At 36.2% G+C, this 20,961-nt stretch overlaps 1 protein-coding gene across 1 annotated transcript in view; it reads left to right on the top strand.

Annotated features, from left to right (window-relative positions):
- Positions 1 to 20,703, top strand: part of LOC146001531 (E3 ubiquitin-protein ligase AMFR-like) — a 113,603-nt gene extending 92,900 nt beyond the window's left edge. The window contains exons 3-9 of the mRNA XM_083138955.1: positions 736 to 888; positions 3,885 to 4,192; positions 11,658 to 11,768; positions 12,425 to 12,609; positions 13,863 to 13,978; positions 15,647 to 15,915; positions 20,388 to 20,703. Of these exons, the coding sequence (XP_082995081.1) occupies positions 736 to 888; positions 3,885 to 4,192; positions 11,658 to 11,768; positions 12,425 to 12,609; positions 13,863 to 13,978; positions 15,647 to 15,915; positions 20,388 to 20,607 (1,362 nt within the window). The 3' untranslated portion in view covers positions 20,608 to 20,703. The remainder of the gene's footprint in view (positions 1 to 735; positions 889 to 3,884; positions 4,193 to 11,657; positions 11,769 to 12,424; positions 12,610 to 13,862; positions 13,979 to 15,646; positions 15,916 to 20,387) is intronic.
- The last annotated feature ends 258 nt before the right edge of the window (positions 20,704 to 20,961 follow it).

Raw genomic sequence — 20,961 nt, 5'->3', positions numbered from 1 at the left:
AACAGCCATGAGAATGCAAACTCTAACAGCCAATGAAACCTCATGACAATTTTCTCAACTAGCCACAAGCACCATCTGAGTATATGATAAACCAGTTGCGTTCTAACCTCAGCAATAGTGGTGATCTTCGGTTCTTACTTTTGTTGTCGACAAGACAAACATTTATAATAATAGTGAAATCAAAGTAGTTGATTAATTTCCCAAAATATGAATTATTTATTTTACTTTGCTACCGAATGACAAATTTATAATGACATTGTTTCATCTCCATCTCGTTTCCAGAATGCAGTGTTATATCTAGAACACTAGCACTCTCAATTCAAAGCGTGCAATTGTGCTATCTAAAATTTCAATCATTAATTATGGCATAAGTACCTAACGAAACAACTACTTCTTTTTAGAGAGGCTTCAATACATCAGCCTTTGCAATGACACAAACTTTCAGCGAAATGGTGACCAAGGTCAATAAATATATCATGTCAATATTTAAAGGGTTCTCCTGAAAAAAAATAGAAACTGGACATAGAACATTTACATTCCCAGTGAACAATATGTAAAATGTACATACTACCAAATGCTTCATTTCTCGTTTAATTGAACAGGCCGCCAGGTTTTATGAAGATGTTAATTAACTTTCAAGTTTGTGATTTCTGTATGATAAGGGTAGTTGGAGGCAGAAAACATGCATTTCACATGTAGTTTTATTTAATAGCAATATTTTATCTTTCTTTCCAGTTATCATTTTCACCGACAACACCTCGCTCGAGTCATATTAGGCTACTCGTTCTTCTTGCAGGCATTTTGGTTTTGTCTGGGTTCATGTTCCTTATCTGTGCTGCTGTGGGATTCTTTGGTGGATTAAACACATTTGCGTTCATGGCAGCTGAGGTAAGAATGGAATACAATGACGGTGCAATATTTGCCGATCCAGAATAAGTAGCAAACATTAGCACAGAACACTTTATAACTTACACTATGATGCCACTGAAACATATTGTTTCTTTGAGTAATTAGAAGCACTGAAAGCTATAAATCTTATTCATAGTTTCACAAACATTAAATTTCTGTCTTCAGAGTATTCACAAGAAAATTATCTAACTTGGGAAAATAACTTCGACACGTTGTCAACACCAAAAAGATATGTGATGCAGTGCTAGTGTAACCAGCTCTTCTGGTCAGCTATATATTTGAGATGAAGAGTTCCTGTAATTTTAAAAAATATCCTCTGTTCTCTTGATTCCTGGATTTCTAGTTTCCAAAATTAGGTGATTTCTTTCACGTAGATTCTTCCTAATCACTAGAGATACAAGCACAGTGTTTTTGAAAGATCAGATCAAATTTTATAATCAGTATTGTGCTTTATTACTTAAAGAAACAACTAATATCAGTACAGAGCATAGGTGTATCCAACAGACTAACCCCCCGCACCCCTTCCCCTCTAGAAAATGAGTGATGAAAAATTGAGTTCATAGTGCTATTTACATTGGAAAGTAAAGTACGTGCTATATCCTCTTCAAATAATTCAAAGTAATGTTATTGGCACAATTTTGAAGTATATCGTCCTATGTGAACGAGAGGAACATAACACCAAAAATGCAGTTTTCAGTTATGTTAAAATAAATGTCTCTGAAGATTTCTGTTAGAAGTCAGATCGACTCCACTTTTAATCGTTAGCAGTAAAGTAAGGAGTCACACTCTGTCCTGTAAATTTGATAAATTTGAGTTATTTCCCTCTGGTTCTCACACGACAATATTCCTTGCCCTCCCTGGAAAAGTATTGTTTGTTCCCTGAAGAAAGTTTTGTTTTGCCCCCTTCTCCTCCTTACCCCTGGAAGAAAGTCTGGATGCACCCATGGTACAGAATGATGCATTCATTTTCTTTATCAGTTTAATGTTACCACAAGTAAATAAGAAGGTGGATGTCCTTAGTAAAGGACACTAATGAAAATTTATTCTCCAATGTAGTGTGTTATAATTGATTAGTTTTTCTATAATTAACTGGTAACAATAGTTTTAAGGTCCGAAGACCAATGTCTGGTGAAGGAATAAAAGCTGGCTCAAGGAGAGGAACGTAGCAAAATTTATCAGAGATTTTAGTTGATTCAAGTTTGAATTGTAGGAATGTATCCAAATGTATCATGTGCTTATGTCATATATATCTCTGATGATACATAATCAGTATTCACAGTATAATATGAGATCACAAGCCAGAGAGCGTAGATAGAAGCAAGAAGGTTCAGCCTTTTTAATTGGTTTCAATGTTAGTAATTGTAATGGAAAGTAAGAAGTGCTGTAAGATTATATATAGAAAATTGTTAAGTTTTGTGTAATAAACTTTATAAAGTGTGTGTAATTTTTTACGTACATTGGAACAGAAAAACTGACTACCATTTCAAGTAAAATACAATGGTCAGGGCAGATTTTAAATGCAACTTCTCTCACAATTGAATCTGTGAACATGTTATGATTCTCTCCCCCCTCTGTTATTTATAAATCTGATCAGATTTAAATGCTCCTTACTTGCATCAATTACAATATTGCATCACTTTTAGAGTGTTTTTCTTTTTGCTGTTTTTTATGTTATGATTTTTATGCTGACTTCCACTCAGTTGTGACTGACCACTTTTCTGCTTGCTTCTCCTTCTTGCCGATCAAAAATTCAACTGAAAACAAATAGCGAAGTTTTTCCTGCCTCTTGCCTAGTTGGAGCTGTGTTAAAATATTCATGAAATTTGTATGATCAGAAATACATAGATGTCTTTTTTTTCTGTTCTTATATGAAATATTTGTTTAAAACATATTTCTGTATATGCTGGTTTTAAAAATAGTGAACTCTTGTCTCACACTGATAAGGATAATACTCATTAGAGAAAATATTGAGGACCTCCCCGATGTCACTGGTAGCGTCATCGCCTTGTAATCAAGGGGTCCCAGGTTTGATCCCGGTGGAGGCACATAGTGGTTTGAATCCCACTTTAAACTCTAGGTCCAGTCCCGATAAACTTTATTGCATAAAGTGGACTTAAAACACCAACTCAATCAATCAATGAGAGAGAATATTGAGTAGTAAATGGTAAATATTTTCATTATTATTATTGTTTATAATTCTACAATTTGTTAGTAAGTATTGTTCATTTGATAGTAAAAAAAAGTAAAGTGCTCCCCTGTGCTTTGCACCATGCCATGAAGACGTATAGGGTGTGTGGGGTCTAGGGCCCCACACTATCTTGTTCTCGGCCAAGCTGGGGGTGATGTGATCAGCACCACACCCCTGGCCGCCTTTATCCCCAAGAGTTTCCTCCAGGTACCCATTTTATAGGATGCTGGGTGGGTGCTGGAGCCGCTTGAACAGGTTGAAAAATTCCTGGTTCTCCCCGCCGGAGATCAAACCTGGGTCTCTCGCATGGTAGACAGACGCCCTAACGACTGAGACACAGCATTTCAATTTGTTTAGCTATTTTTTTTATTATTATTCACAGCCACTTGTACACTTATTCCAAATTGCTAATAAGTGAAATTTGAAGAGAAGAAAGAAAAATAAATTAAGCAAAGGGAAGGTCCCAGATCTCATTATAATTTTCCTGCCCCAAATTTATGTGCCCCTATGCCTAAATTTGTATCTGGAAATAGATGTAATTTAACTGGTACTTCAAGTTCTCTTCCCTACCGTTGACATTCTTCAAAAACTTACTTGTTCTAGATTGTTTTATTTTTATTTGTGGCTTAACCATGAATGTAGTTCGATCCCTGACTGAGCCAAAATTTTTACATAACTTTTTAATATGTTGTTATATCTTCTGTGAGCCATTATCTATTTCATACAGCTAGTTTAATGTATAATTGTATATACTGAGAACAATTAATTTGTTTTCCTTTTTTCACAGTGTGTCTTGCTCACCATACGGACTCTTCATGTGATGCTTCGATATGCACTTCACTTGTATGATGTAAAGCAGCCTTGTGTCTGGGAAAAGAGAGGAGCAGTAGTATATTATACAGAGCTATTTTTTGAGCTAGTGGCACTCCTAATAGATCTTGTTCATCATCTACATATGCTTATGTGGAGTAATATCTTCCTTTCTATGGCATCGTTAGTTATATGTATGCAACTTCGATATCTCTTCTATGAAATACAAAGGCGAATTAAAAAACATCGCAATTATCTTTGGGTTGTGAAACACATGGAACAAAAGTAAGTATTGTTTGTTTTGCTTGTTGACATTTCTTTATGTATGCCTGTACTTCACAACATTGAGAATGAATAGTCGGGGAATTGATGAAGGAACACTTACGCTGTTGCAAGAACCAGAGTTAGTAGGTGATTAGCTTGTATACGTATTGTTTATCACCATACCAATTATACAGGATATCATGATTTCCTCTGGGATTATCAGACTCAATAAAAAACTAACCAAGGCAGACACAACAGAAAGAAGCATATTGTGAGACATGGAAACTCACCAAGTCTTTAAACAACATTATAGGTTCTCTCTACGTCCCTCTTGCAAATGCAACAGATTGTGCAAACAGGTCCTGCCATATGTTTTGAAACATTTGGTTGCCAATGGTAGCAACTGCAGCCATGATTCTTTGTTGAACCTGTGGTATGTTATGTCATAGGGGTCTGCACACATTATCCTTGATGTAACCCCCACAGGAAGAAATCACATGGAGTGTGGTCCGGTGACCTTGGTGACCAAGTAGGGCAGAGTCATTTCCGTAGGCGCACCCCATCCAACTGCCTAGAAAATTAGCATGTAGGTACGCATGGATTTTGCTTTGGAAGTGACGTGCGACTCTTTTGTGTCGATAGTCTTCACTATCTTGTAGCTGTTTCATTAACCATTGATGTAGCATCTCCAGGTAGATTGCACCAGTAACGAGGCTCGTAAAGAAAAACGATCTGCAGACTTTTCTGTGGGGAATAGCACGAGACCCATTCACCTTTGGTGAATCACAAATGTGTTCAAGTGTTGCATGCAGATTTTCAGTGTGTTTTGTGATAGTTCATGTTACCACACACTTGGAAAGTCACCTCATCACTGAAAAACCATTTTTCAGCAAACCCATCAAATTTCAATTATTGCTAAAATTCAACACAGAAACTGAAACGACATCATGATCCTAATAACTTCAACCTGCAAGAGGTGTAGTTGGTATTGTTTCACATGAAGTAGTCTACTCAGAATGTGCTTCATGTTCAGCAAGCATCCGTCACACCTTGCTCACCCTGTTTGTTGATTTCTGCAGACTCCTTGCAAAGGACCTGTCTGGCTTGGTTGTTTGGGAACCAGCCCACAAGAATTTCCTGTCCCACCCACAAATTGTTTTGTCTGTAGATGTCATTTTTAGTATGTTCCATGAAAAACTTCAGTGGACCATCACTATTGACTGATTTTTAGCAAATGCTAGCACATAAAATGTTTCTGTTTTCCTGTACATGTCAGAATTGTAACACTGCTCCTCCTAGTGGAGATGAGGCATAACTAGGTCATGCTGGGCTGTGCCCTTCTTCTGCAAAAACATATAATGATTTGCTTCTGCTATATCTGGCTTGGTTACTTTTTTATTGAGTCAGAAAACCACAGAGTGAATTATGAATTGCCTGCTACAAGCATTGTTATATGCCGTGAGCTGTAAAATACATTTTACTTGCTGTTCACTGCACATTCTTTCTTACGACAAGTGGTGATGTTCCATAACTACTTTTTTGTATCATTATGGAACTTTTGCTGATACCAAAAAAGTACCAATATGGAATTACCGCTATTCTACCAATGTAATGTAAGGTTACAAGTGCTCCTTGAAGATCATGAGTGGTTCATTAAGGCCAGGAGGAACAGTTTGTGTCCAGTCACACGCTAGGACCCTAAACTGCTACTCCCCCATCGAGCTTTCCCTGTGGCAAGCTGGAGAAAGAGTACTCTGTGCACTGAATGGTCGTAGGAGAAGCAGAAAACTTAGCATTACACTTATGGGAGTATGATTTTACTCTTCTCTTGGGAATATCAAACTTCCAATGGCATAGAAAAACATATGAACGGAAAGAGAACAGGCTTAATCCATTTGATTAGATGTAATTTGAAGTTGAAGTTGCCTCTCCATGAGGAATATATGGGATCCTGGGAATACTGATTCATCATTTTTCCACAGATCGTATCTGGCATAATAATCAACTTAAAAGAACACTTCCAACATGGGGAGAAATTCATGCTCTCTTTTGCATCTTGTCGTTTTTCAGTTGCAGATCACATTTCAACATTATTGAAATGTCCACCTGGTGAGAAACTGTTCCTCATATCCTTAATGTCCATAATCAACGTCACTGCAATGCATTTTGCTTTGAAGAGAAATTGTTAGAGGCACATATTTTTGGTAAATAAAAAAGCAAAATTTCGGTATAAAAACTGAGTCAATTTCGGGTTCAAAAGCGGTAAATAAAATAAAATATCGGTGTTATAGCGCTGAAAAATTGGATCAAAAGTGGTATATAAAAATACATTTTGGTTTTAAAATTGTGAATATAATCCTCAATTATTATCAAACTTATTCCACAGAATTAACATTTCACTTCTAATAGCCCATTTATGTAGTTATCCGAGTATTAAGTTTATTTCCGTGTAAAGGAGTCAATTTTTGTTTCTCCAATATTAACAGCAGAATTAATCAATATTCCGGGAATTGCATAATGCTCAGGATAATTCAGACCTCAGAAGGTGCCGCGTCAGTGAATAAACCCTAAATTTCGTGTTTGAGTTAATTTCGCTTTTTGCAGTTCATTTCGCATTATTTCGTGACAAAACATGGTCACAAAATGCATCTCACACCTTTCAAAAACATGAAAAAATAACACTACAATGTGTTTTTTCAAATTTCGTTTTTTCGTCAAAAACGAAATATGCATGCCCCTAGAAATTGTATATTAGGGCATTTACTTTTCACAATTAGAGCATGTGAATTGTGTTTCTATCCAAAAGATTTCAGTCTAGAAAGCCAGAAAACAGCAGAAATAGAACTTGATACACCTTGGCCCTCAAAGGGCTAATATACCACAGAATTTAGTATCCAAATGCAGGGCCGGATTTACCTCTTTGCCGCCCCAAGGCCAAACAAGCTCTGCGGTGCTCCCCCCCCCCCATACCGTTTATCAAGAATGAAAAAAAATCATTATTTTCTGTATTACTATGTTTACTATTAATGGCATGCAGTATTAATTAAATGATAGTTACATACAAAAAATGTAACAAAGCGATATGACATAAATTGTTGATGAGAATCAGAGATAACGCGCTACGAAAGTTCAAACGTTCGAACAATCCAAGCGACTGGCAACAATATAAAGAACTCCGGAACTTTACAACAACTGTCATAAGACAAGAAAAGAAATGTTATCTTACCTTCAAATTTGGCGGGAAAAATTTAAACCGGAGAGAAACATGAAATGAGTTGAAACAATTGGGTATTGTTAACAATAAGAAGTCTCACGATAATACATTCTCTCTCATAAGTACCACTGAAGATTTAGATGCTGTTAATGACCATTTTGGTAAAATTTGCAATGAATCTGAAATTCCTCCTCCACTTAAGGCTCAGCAAATAAAGCATTTCGAGAACAAAACCTGTTCCACCGCTGAACAGTATTTTAACTTTACTGAGGTAACTGAAAAAGATGTACATAGAACTATTTATAGCATACGCTCAAATAGTTTTGGAGTAGATGGTATCAGCACTAAAATGCTCAAACTTTCTTTGCCTTATATTTTATCTCCGCTAACGCACGTCATTAACTCCTCTCTTTCCAGTGGCGTCTTTCCTGAAATGTGGAAAGAAGCACGAATCCTGCCACTTCAGAAAAAGCAGATCGCCACTTCTTACAATGACTTTAGGCCTATCAGTCTTTTGCCTGTGCTATCTAAAGTACTCGAGAAAATAGTGCATTCGCAGACGTTAAACTACGTTAACACGAATAATTTACTGCCCCCGCTGCAATCCGGATTTCGTGAGAAACACAGCACAGCCACTGCTCTTGCTAAAGTTGTGGATGATATTCTCTATGCCATTGATAAACAGCAAGTCACTATTTTAGTACTTCTGGATCTCAGTAAGGCTTTCGACACTGTGCAGCATGACTTATTATTAGCCAAACTTAAATATTACAAGTTTTCTCCTTCAACATTAAACTGGTTTCAAACATATCTATTTAACAGACGTCAAAGGGTCGTATTACATAATTCACCATCTCACGTGTCTCAACCTATAACGCTGAAAGCAGGCGTGCCGCAAGGATCGATATTAGGCCCCCTCCTCTTCACCCTTTACACTGCAGATTTGCAGCAAGTTATAAAATTCTTCACTCCACATTTTTACGCAGACGATACCCAGTTATATTTCTCAGATCATTACGCTTCGTTGGAACATGAGCTTCAGTCACTAAATTCTGACTTGAACATCGTCAGTAACTGGTGTGTATCTAACGGTCTTAAAATAAATCCAGAAAAATCCACTTTCATAATCATTGGTTCTAATTATTCAAGGTCGTTAATTAAAAATATTAAGTTCGAGCTCAAAATAAACAATTTGCCCATTGTCAGGAATAACACTGCTAAAAATCTTGGTCTGATTTTTGACGAAACTTTTGATTGGACAGAACATGTAAAGACGCAATGTAGGAAAGCTTATGGAACACTTAGGAATCTGAATCGTTTCCGTGACTTCCTCCCTGCGGAATGCAAGCTAAGACTCATCCAAGCATTAATCTACCCATTGTTCGATTATTGTGATAATGTTTACGGCCCTCAACTCTCGCAAAAGCTCAGTAAAAAAATACAAATGGTGCAAAATGCCTGCTTCCGATACATTTTTCAAGCAAAAAGATCCGATCATATTCTTCCATTCTTAAATAATAACCAGGTTCTTACCATGGCAAACAGAAGGAAGTTGCATTATCTCTGTTTCATACGCCGCATACTGACAGAAGGTAAACCGCAGTACCTGTTTGAGAAGATGCATTCCCGTAGGGAAATCCATCAGTATGTTACACGTAAGCGGAACAACTTCGATTTACCCCATCACTCTACCACGGCCTACAAATCCTCTTTCTCCTTTTCGGCTCCCAAAGCATGGAATGCATTGCCTGCAAATATCGCTAGTGTAAAAAACCCATTATATTTTAAAGGTAAAATAAAAGATCTGCTGTTAATGGAACAATGGCAGAGTCGGGGCACATACTGAAGGTATCAAGTCACTCACTATAAGGAATTGTATTATTGTATTATTATTACTATTGTCTTTTTTATTCCTAGTTACACTTTTTTTTGCAACTAATTCCTATGTATTTTTTTCTTTCTTCATTTTTTATTTTTATTATTATTATTATTTTACGTTTAGCTTACTGCTCCATAAGTTTATAATCATCTCATATGTATTCTCATATTGACAAGGGTTAGGTGGCAGAGCAGCCCTTGGCTGAACCTCGCCCGCTGAATAAAGAAAATTTATTATTATTATTATTATTATTAAATTACATTTTAACATTTACCTTGTTTTTCAGAGAAGACACACCACCTACTTCTTGAATAATATTCTCGAGCAACTAACAGTAGAATAGTACAGTGTGAAACCCCTTTAATAATACTTCCGCCGACAGTTTAATTCTCAACAATTCAACGCAAATCATGTGCTTTTGATATGCGGTCATGCTGGCGTTGGAACACAGACAAGCCGGTGTTGTCTTTCAAAAGCAAGCGGCAGGCTCCACGTTCGTGCCGCAAGCGCCGACCCGGCTCAGCACAATACTGTACATTCGAATCAACAACGTCGGTAATTAAAACAACAAATTAGTAAACTAGTTCCTAGCCCTGCTAGCCTATCTCTCTTAAGAAATATTCTTCGTTAACTTATATTTACAATACAACTACATTAAGTCATTTCATTCGTGTGGCCGGAGAAAAAAAGAGGCAGGTATTCCTTATAAATTTAAAACAAACAATCGTGCCGCCCCTACCAAAGTGCCGCTCTAGGCCCGGGCCTATGAGGCCTATTGGGAAATCCGGACCTGTCCAAACAGTAGCCACAGTGGCAGAATTTTGAACTAACTTACAGACTATATCTGCAAAATTATCTGTAATTTAACCAATAGAACAACATATTGTAGAGTATCTTAATCTTTCATATGTAGTTCATTGTAATAGTCTTTCCTTTCAACTCTATTGAGTCTGAACACTGAAGGGTTGAATTTAGTTTTAAAGTTCAATTTATGCACAAATAGGCTAACCAGGACTGGACCTACAGTTTAAAGTGGGAGACACCCTCCATCAGGTATTGAACCTGGGACTGAACACCGAAGTGAAACATCACTACTTATACTAAAGAATACACTGTTTAACATGCCAATTAGTGAACAAATTATATATGATGTTTCTCTTCAATAATCAAGTTATTATATTCTTATGTAGCTAAAGAGCATTGGATGGGACAGACTCCCACTCCCACCCTATTTTCATTTTAAAAAGGAATGTCAAAGGCAGGAAAGGATGGCAAATGAAAACTGACTATTTTAAAAATCTTACGTAATCTGAGAATGTTGCATCGAATGGCTAAACAGGTAAGGTCTATCAGAAGAGATGTTGTTACTGAACAATTTATAATATAACAGACCTTCCTGAGATGTCTACCAAGTTTCACATGTTGGACTTCAGGTTTTGAACTATATCGACTAATTTCTACATTCATACGAGGGTTACAGCAAAAGTCATGGCAACCATTGTTTTCCAAGATAATGCAGGTCAGTCAAGAAATTTTAAAATATACAGTAGAGACCTCGTCACATGCAGTGTATTGTGACTCCACTAGATGGCAGTGGCTGCCAAGACATTGAACTTGGGGAAGTGGGAAGTCAGTGCGTGTTTAACAGTCTTGCAGGATGAATAAGCTTTAGGAAATGATGCTCTACCATACCGAACTGTTGCGAGGTGGACAGCAGCATTCGGGCATGGAAGAGAAGCAACTGTCGACATGCAACGTTCAGGATGTCCTGTGACTGGACGTATTTTGTATTTTTCTCTCTATGTTGTTCAAAATTCATACATTAAACGTTAGCATATATCGTGACCTTCCAATTGTATATTTTGCAATTTCTTGCCTGTCCTGCATTATCGTGGGAAGAAATAGTTGCCATGACTTTTGCTCTAATCCTCGTATATATAGTGAAACCTCTATTTTGCATTTTTCAGAGGACAAGGTGAAAAAAATTTTACATTTTCCTCCATTGGAAAACCATTATGCAGGCAAACCTAAAATCCAGGAACGTAAAATTGGGTTTCCACTGTATATATTTTTTTTGAATTTTGAGTAGTTGTACTGTGTTTTTCTGCTTCTCTAGATTGTTTTTCATGATAAGGATGACTGGTGAAGTGAAGAAGTAGATGAAGGGATAAACAAAATAAAGTTTAGTCATCACATGTACAGATTTTTAATAGTGATAGCTCTACATTATGATGCATTGAAAGGTAATATGGATATGTGCATACTCTTTTTATTGAGAACTGTTAGAAATAGTTCATTATGTAGAAGTAGTCCTATATAATACCTTTTTGTAATTAACATTATTAAATTAATAAGGATTATACTATACTTAAAATGTTATAATTATACTGCAGCTATCCTATGGCTTCTGCAGAAGAGCTTGCAGCTAATTCTGATAACTGTGCCATCTGCTGGGAGAAAATGGAGACTGCCAGAAAATTGCCATGTAGTCATCTTTTTCACAAGTAAGCATACTTTCAATTATGAATACCTTTATTTCATTCTCTTAATAGCTGACAAATACAGCCCTGATATGGATTTAGCTGGACACTTCTTTTCCCCTGATGCTTCCAAAGCAAATGGTCTTTTTACTAAAAGAATATGAATTAACATGAAGGAATGAGTTTTAATTACTCCGGTTCATTTATGGAAGTCATTAATTTCCCCTCTTCTGATACTTTGTAATAAAGAATGCTATATATGGGTGTGTACAACACATTAAAGGCCCTGTCTAACTTAACAGCTCCCAAAATTCCTTGGCAGGTTAAAATTTAAGAATGCATTTTCCAAATGTTTAATGTACTTTATTTGTTATATATGACAAATAGAAACAAATATTTGGCTCATGTATATCTTTTTATATTTCCCTCAATTTTATTAACATGTATCACTTCAGTCCATTGCATAGAAATATTTTCAATCAATGGAATACTTAATGTTCTTAATGAAAACTACGGAAATAAGAATACATTAGTTATGCATTGGACTTGGAGAAAGAAATACCTGATGTCTATGTACAAATTTTTAAACCAGAATGTTCCTAATTTTTAGCCTTCATAAACTTTGTGTACTTCCATTGTATTTTATTCATTAGTAGCTTTAATAAGTTTTGTTTTTACAGTTCTTGCTTGCAATCTTGGCTAGAGCAAGATACCTCTTGTCCAACGTGCAGAATGGTTCTCAGCATTCAGAGTCCATCTAGCATGGACAGTGCTAGTCGAGTGGATAATCTTCTGGCTGGAGATAACCAAGGCAACAACCAGGTTGCTAACCGCAGACCTACTAACCATTTCTTTCATTTCGATGGTAAGCACAACCATGAAAATTTGTAAAAGTGCTCTAGATGTTAGAGAAGTAGCAAATATAAATGCAGTTTGATTTTTTTTTCTAGTGTGATGCATGCAAGTAGTACCGTCAGTAACAGAATTTCAACTATTGTATTATTTTGACAAGGCTGACCCTATTTTACTATATTTGTGAGAAATTAATACAATTTCCTGTCTGATGAAGACTACATTCTCAAACAGGCTATTGCTGATGGATTTCAGTAAGTTGGTAAAAAGAAGGATGTTTGTTACAGAATTATTTTTTTTTGTCAGAATTTGGTAATGAAAGTAAATTTCACCATTTCTTTAACCACCTTCTTTGTGGGAGATATTCTATGTGAAATGTTTTTATAGGTTACTATCTGATTACCCAGTGTTGCCCAGGTATTTATTTATTCCAATAATAATAATAATAATAAAATCGCCTTTATTGGAGCGGGCGTGTTTCGGCCTCTAGAACCGTTCTTACAACAGACAGGAAAATAATGAATTCTAACTACAGTGTAAAATGTAACTAATTTTATTTACAGGTATTTAAGAGTATAAGTACAGTATACAAATTATAAAGTAAAATCTTTTACAACTATAATATTAATTTAACTGAAAACTTGATTATAAACAACAGTTTTAGTTTCACCTTCAGGAGGAAGAATAAATAAATTGAACGGCATTGGGAGTGTCACTCACTATTCATCTTAGCGACCCCGAAAGCTATGGATTCCACACTAATATCGGTCATTTTCGATTATATTTACATGTCACCCCTTCCCACCCCACCCAGGGGTGTCTTACCCCCACAGTATTTCTTTCCAGATTGTAAATCATATGTGTACCAAGTTTGGTTGAAATTGCTCCAGGCGTTCGAGAGTTATGCGGGAACAAACATACATACATATATACACACATACATCCATTTTTATGTATATAGATTGCTGTTCATTTGTTTTGAAACCTGTTGAATAAGCTTTATTATTTTTAATATCAAGTGCAGTTTAACATGGTTGTTAGCATGTTAAAGAATGAAATAATCGTTAGGGAATTAGTTATGGCAAATAAGCGGGAGTCCTGAAACACAAAAAAAAAAGTTTGTCAAAAGTAGAGATAGAAACTTAAATCTATATTTTTTTCATATTTTTCAATTTTACTGTCATTTTGCATGCAAAGTGGAAATGTTCGAATAATTTTCTTCGTAATGTAGTTGCAATATAATGTCTCTGGGTTCTTATCCTGCAGGATCTCGGTATGTTTCATGGTTGCCAAGTTTTTCTGTTGAAGTCACTCACACCCAGTTGCTGAGATCAGATCAGCAGTCTGCCCAAACATCGCAGCTGGATGCAATGGCTAGACAAGTAAGCAGCTATTTTACTTTCAGTTTTTGTTATTTTCTATTACGTTTCTACTTACCTAGTCATGACTGTGGACATTACGAGCAGAGGCCAAACTTGTCAGTCTACTAAAAATTGCCATTATTTGTGTTAAAAGAAATACAAGTCTGTAACTTCAATTGTATTGTAGCACAGTCATGAAAGTGAAAATACATTAGACTGAAAAATTAAATGTAAATGGCAGGAAGCTCATCCAAACTTCGTTTTCCTATTCTGCTCCTTAATTCAAGGAATATACGGTTCTGTGAGTTCTCAGAATCAGGGGTGCCCATCTCTCCCAAGGCCTATGATGAACTCCCCTCCCCCCAGAAGGTAGAACATTCACCCAACATTCACAAAACTGCTTGGACTCACTGCCATTGTTAGTGTACTAAATCTTATTCTTAGCAGTTTGTCTGCTTGACTAACCTTGTATTAATGCGAGCACCCCCCCCTCCCCAACCAAACTGATTCTAAAGTCATTTCAACCCCATCGCTGCGGTCACCCACAGGTAGGTAGAAAAACTGTACATAATAACCATAACTAAAACAATAACAAGTAAATCAGAGAAACAATTCCCCCCCCCCATTTTTGTGTGAAGATATATAGAATTGGTATAACATTTTTTCCACCCCAAAATTCCCATAATGCAGGCGCATCACATCACAATACCCCACTGTGGACACCTCTGCTCAGAATTCAAAAATGAGATTTCTATGTGAGAGGTCACACAGCATTGACTAAAATTTCTTCCCAACTTTTGAATTTTTTCTTGGACAAGGTGTGAATAAGTTAGTTATAAAATATGATGACCATATAGCCTATTCAGAATATTAACGGTGTAAAATGTAAACAATTAAACCAAAACAGTTGTGCTGCTTAATGACTCATCTGGTGGATTGAGTAGAAGAGCCTTCGCCCATTTATTATTGTTGTTACAATAAAATAAGTTTATCAGTAGTAGTTGATAATAATTATCATCAGGATTATTATGCATACTATTCAGTGTTATGTCAATAACCTAACTCCCCCCCCCATACAAAAATTTCTGGAGTCACATGCTTATGTTGGTTGTTGTTATGGTTATGACAATGAAGGTGAATGATGAACAGATGGAATAAATGATGGGACAAATGCCGTGACTCATCTGTGCTTACTCTGGATTGGAACATATGGCACTTGGTTACGGAGCTTGGTTACTCTAACCACCAGTGGCAGCAAATAGGGGCGATGCCCCCCCCCCCCACACACACTTTTTGCCACTTTTGCTCATGCACTATGCTAAACCTTATCTACCAAGGTAAATTAAATTGTCTTTGCCTCCCCAGTTTTAGAACCCAATCGCCGCCATTGCTAACCACTCTGCCACAGACACTCTCAGTATTATACTCTTGCAGTGTGTATGATAAGTGGTGATCCATTCAAGATATTGCATATAGAACGTAATATACAATAAATATGTAATTTTTTTAAAAAATATATATATTAAATTAATATATTGGTCACTGTTCAAACAACAATTATTATTATTATTTCAAAATAATATAGACTGTTTGGCAATATGATGTATTGTTCATTCATACCTAGGGATTCATAAGAATTATCCTGTAGCCATCTAGTGTTACTTTACGGAACTTTTTTCCCTTCCATAGGTTCAGCAGTTGTTCCCACATCTCCCGCTCTCAAGTCTGGTGGAAGATTTGCGAATCACACGTTCTGTTGAGCTCACAATCGAAAATGTTCTGGATGGGCGAATCGTTCCTCCACCACCAATGTTTCAGCGTGATGCTGATATAGAACCTCAAGTTCCAGAAATCGAATTTAACCCTGTACCTACAAGTAATGATGCAAGTAACATGCCATCAACACCTTCATCTTGGGAGGATACGAATTTCCTTACAGAAGAAGAGGAGTTACAGAGGTAAGTTTTACTAGTATTTAATTAATTCTCTATTGGGATTTCTACAGTCAAGGGGCAGGCAATTCCATTGTGACAGGTGTGACATTCAGACAAATTTACATTTATTTTAAAATTATTTTCTTAGCACCTTCAAATGTGTCACTTTTTCAATTCATGTAATTTTATTTTCATGAAAAACTAAATATGCTGACCAAGGCAGTAATTTATTTTATTAAAAACATAAACTAAAACGTAACGTTTCAACCTTCTAGCAAGGTCTTCATCAGACTCTTACGTTTTAGTTTATGTTTTTAATAAAATAAATTACTGCCTTGGTCAGCATATTTAGTTTTTCATAATCATGGACACAAGGCTTAATGGTGTTATAATTTTATTTTCCTTGATGAAAGTTATTTATTTTGAGAATATTCCTCCCCCATCTCAATTTTTAGCTACAGAAAATACATGTTTTGTAGTTGTAACAGGTGTGACACTTCTGAGACTTCCTCAGTCTTTCAGAAAACTGAAATACGAGGGTTATTTTTTAAGTAAGGTCCGTTTTGCATTAAAAACGAAGTAAGTAAATGTTTCTCAAAAAAACATTTATTTTCTGAATTTACATGCACTTCTCTATTTATCATAATGAACTACGAGTTTTTGGATACCCTCCTCATAGAACTCTGCCGCCTGTGAGAGAGCCAGTTACTCACGGTCGTTTTCACTTCTTCATCAGTGTCTAAACGCTTGCAGCCCAGGAAGGTCTTCAGATGGCGCAAGAGATGGTAGTTGCTAGGTGCAAGGTCTGGACTGTATGCGGATGATCGAATACCTCCCAGCCAAAAGATTCAATCAGATCATCATCCGCATACAGTCCAGACCTTACACCTAGCAACTACCACCTCTTCCGCCATCTGAAGACCTTCCTGGGCGACAAGCATTTAGACACTGATGAAGAAGTGAAAACGACCTTTGAGTAACTGGCTATCATCACAGGCGGCAGAGATCTATGAGGAGGGTATCCAAAAACTCTTAGTTCGTTACGATAAATGTTTAAACCAGGAAGGAAATTATGTAGCAAATGGAGAAGTGTATGTAAATTCAGAAAATAAATGTTTTTTTGGTAATCATTTAATTACTTTGTTTTTATTGCAAAATGGACCTTACTTAAAAATAACCCTCGTATATGGGTTTACTGAATCAATTTCGTTTTTTCACAAAAGAACCTTTACTCGATTTTTAGATGCTGTTAGTTTCTACAAATATTACTACATACTTTTTTTATAAACATTTTTTGTGACAGGTGTGACATCTTGTATATGTAGGATGATTGAACAATGCAAAGGCTACGAAAATTATCATAAATACGAGGTGGTATCAAAAAGTTTCGAGACTAGCTCTGTTTACAAGGAGGTACTTTATTTTTCTACATTCACACACACTATCACCTTGAAATAGCGCCCTTGCTCAACAATACAGCGCTCCCAGCATTCCTGCTACTTCTGGAATGTGTCCTGGAAGTCTTCTTTTCGAAGCGTGTCGAGCACCTTCTGTGATTTGAGCTGGATCTCCGCAATGGAGTCAAAACTGCGACCTTTGAGCTGCATCTTCATCTTCTGAAAGAGGGCGAAATCCGCAGGAGTCAAATCTGGTTCCGTATGACACACCGACAATGGCAGCCATGTTGTGGATTGTTCTCCGATGATCCTCAAGCTTAATTTGCCAAATGGTTTCGACAATTTCTGGAGTTGCGGTCCTTGAAAGTCTTCCTGATCTCTCGTCGTCTTCCTATGATGTTCTTCTGCTCTTGAAGCATGCATGCCACTCAAAACACCTCGAAGGACTCATTGCATCATCGCCGTAAACTTGCCAAATCATGTCAAGCGTCTCTGTGGCTGATTTGCCCAGTTTCACGCAGAATTTCACGTTCGCTCTGTTGTAAGTTGCTGTTCATGATGAAATCGCAGACGTGGTAATGCACGTGGTCAAAATAACACCAGTTGCACAGCTCCCGATGTACACAGGACAATGTCTCTTGGTACACTGTCTCATGAAGGTCGGTGCTGCTTGTGACCGTGCATGAAGTCTTGTGCTGCCATCTGTTGGCATGTTACAGAACTAGTCTCGAAACTTTTTGATACCACTTCGTAGATTCTTCAGACTAAGGTTTGTTTCAGAAATGAAGTAGGATACTTCAGAGCTTAAGATAGAGAAAAAATAAATGAGACAATTAGAACAAAATTAGAATTAATTTAGTTTTCCTATGGTATAATACTGTATCATAATGAAACTAAATTATGTGGGAACACCACACATAAAATCTCACTTTTAATATAAAAAGTAATAGGTTTGAAACAATATGTTATTTAAATTGCGTGAAACTAATGTTTGTGATAATAATTCCAAATTCTACATAGTTTTCCCTTTAATTTCATATGCAATAGTGATACTTTCAGTAAAAATAAATTAACTTTCTCCACTTTCACATGGAATGGCTCCAAGGACAATTAACAATGTTCTTCATAGAGTGCATCTCGAAAAAAAGATCTTGTTTTTCAAACATGTTTGGGCATCTAAATTGCTGTATTTTTGGTTCAACATTTCTGAGACTAGCCTTATCTCTGTGTACAGAGATTTAGTGTTTATTTCATGGTTAGACTCATGCGGCTTCAAAACAGGACATTTAACTCTGTGAATTTCTAACATGGGTTTGTGTACCTTATACAACTCAGAAGTCTAGACATATTAACCATGTACACTGTTGAAAATCTATAAGGAAGATCTGGTTAATTTTTCTGTCTGTTGACAGTTTGGAAAAAAACACACAGGTTTTATAATTTTTAAATATCTAACCAATTTTTGACCCAAAACTATATTCATTTAGTCACTATGTTTGGTTGCTATGTGGTGAATATATGAGAAAGATATATATTAAGCTTTTTATTATTTTATATCAGGGCACATGATTATGAGAATCTGTACATTGTTCATTTAATGATATTGATCAGATGTTGTATTGTTCCATTACAAGGTTGGAGATTCTAACACAATCATTACATAAATTATGATGGTATTTCTTCTTGTGTCGCAAAGTTTCAATCCTTTAAACCTTAAACAGTTTTTCTTTAGTAAGGTAAAATGGAGATTAAAAGGGTCAAACAGAGATAACATTAAAACTAGAAATAGTACAGAAGTTATATGGAGACGGATGTAGGTAGAAGATGAACAGCTTCATTGTCAGAAGTTCTCTGTGTGTGTGTGTGTGTGTGTGTGTGTGTGTGTGTGTTATGTAATGATTTTATCTTTTTAAAAATAAACACAACTTTTTATACTGTTTTAATTACATTGTGTATTAAATTATACACATATCTATTGGTGTTATGTAGTCAACAGGCCTCCCCAATGTTGGAGCAGCAACGTTGTCGCCTTGTAACCAAGTGGTACCGGTTGTGATACATGGTGGACGCATATTGCACAGTGGTTCGGATCTGACTTTAAACTGTAGATCCAGTCCTGATTAGTCTATCTGTACATAGAGTGGACTTAAAACAACCAATCAATAGTTCACCCAATAACCATTGGTCTTTTTCATGAGGCAATAGCTTATACCATTGAAACAAAGATAAAACTGCAATTGAAGAAATTAGTAGGTAAAATGATAATCATTAGAATATTCTTCCAACTAAAAACAAATTGTACTAAAAAGTTAAAATGTTGTACTTAAAAATGGTAAAACTTGGGTCATGATGTGTCAGCGTCATTTGGAGTATACAGAATGGAGATGTAGTTGAAATATCAGTTGGTTGCTGGATAAAGTTTTGCAGGAAAAGTTCCGTGGTATGTGGAAGTTGTGTGCTTCATTGTTAGTCAACTATAATAGTGGAAACATTAGTGAGAGACAGTTAGGTGTTACAAAATAGCATGAATAGTGAAATGATTTTCCTGGAGTTTCCAACAATGAAGCACAGGAATTTAACTTACAAATAAACATTTCTAGTAAAACTTGATCCAGCAACTAGCTGATGTTTCTACCACATCTCCATTCTGTTCACTCAAAACGATGCTGACACAACATGTCCAAGTTTTAACCTTTTTAACTACAGCATTTTAACCTCTTAGTGCCATGTGATTTTACCTGAAGAACAATGTTTGTTTGTTTGGAAACTTACACTGGATATTAACTTTGTCTAAGTGGATATTTTTGAAACATTAAAGAAGTAAATCATGCTCTACGTGAATGTTTAATATGCAAAAAAGTTACTAAGGTGTATAAAAGTTTTTAATATTTTTTTTAAAAATTGTTGTTACCATACAATATAAGAATGCACAGTTCCAAAATTTAGAGGGGAAAATAAAGTATTACTTTCTAAGAACACACTAATTGTTGCTTAAGATATGAACACATGTCCTGACTTATTTTAGAACAATATATTTTTGGTGGTAACTTCACTGTGATACAGTGTCTTGTGTAACCCCACTCTTAATCTTTTTCTTAGTGTGGGTGAACCACATAATCTTGGAGGCAGGTTTTCAAAGTCGTCAACAGAGCGAGAGAGGATCTTGAAACGTCGCAAGGATAATCTCTTAATGCAAGCTCGAAGGAAGTACATTGTGAAGCACAACGGAAACCCACAAGAGGCGCAGGCAGTGTTCGGTGAACCTGGTTTTGGCGTGCGAAGAAGAATGCAGTCCGAAGAAGATTCTTCAGAAAGTTGAGCAGAACTTTGGACACAGTTAAGGGAAAAGTGGAGGTTTTTGGGAAGAGCAGTTTGAACTCTTGCATAATTTGTGAGTTATGGCTTTCCCTTTAAACATTACCCGTCTGTGAGGAGGAGAGAGAGAGAGAAAGTGTGTGTGGTTTTGATAACACAATCCCAACCACTTCCAGTAAGTGAGGCTGGTTCTCTCATGTCCAAGTTTCTCATGATTATTTCAGGAGTGTTGGAAGAAAAGGATAGAAACACATGGAAGTCATTTGTTTGTATTTAATAAACCAATATTGAACAGAAGAGAAAAAAATTGTGGAAATGCTCAATTGCGCTTCTAAAGTGTTTTTAGAATTGTCTTAAA

The sequence above is a fragment of the Lepisma saccharinum genome, chromosome 17, assembly GCF_977018435.1.
Source record: "Lepisma saccharinum chromosome 17, izLepSacc3.1, whole genome shotgun sequence".
In the NCBI taxonomy this organism is placed as follows: Eukaryota; Metazoa; Arthropoda; class Insecta; order Zygentoma; family Lepismatidae; genus Lepisma; species Lepisma saccharinum.
Note: the sequence above shows the minus strand (reverse complement) of the source record. Positions and strands in the feature narration are given on the sequence as shown.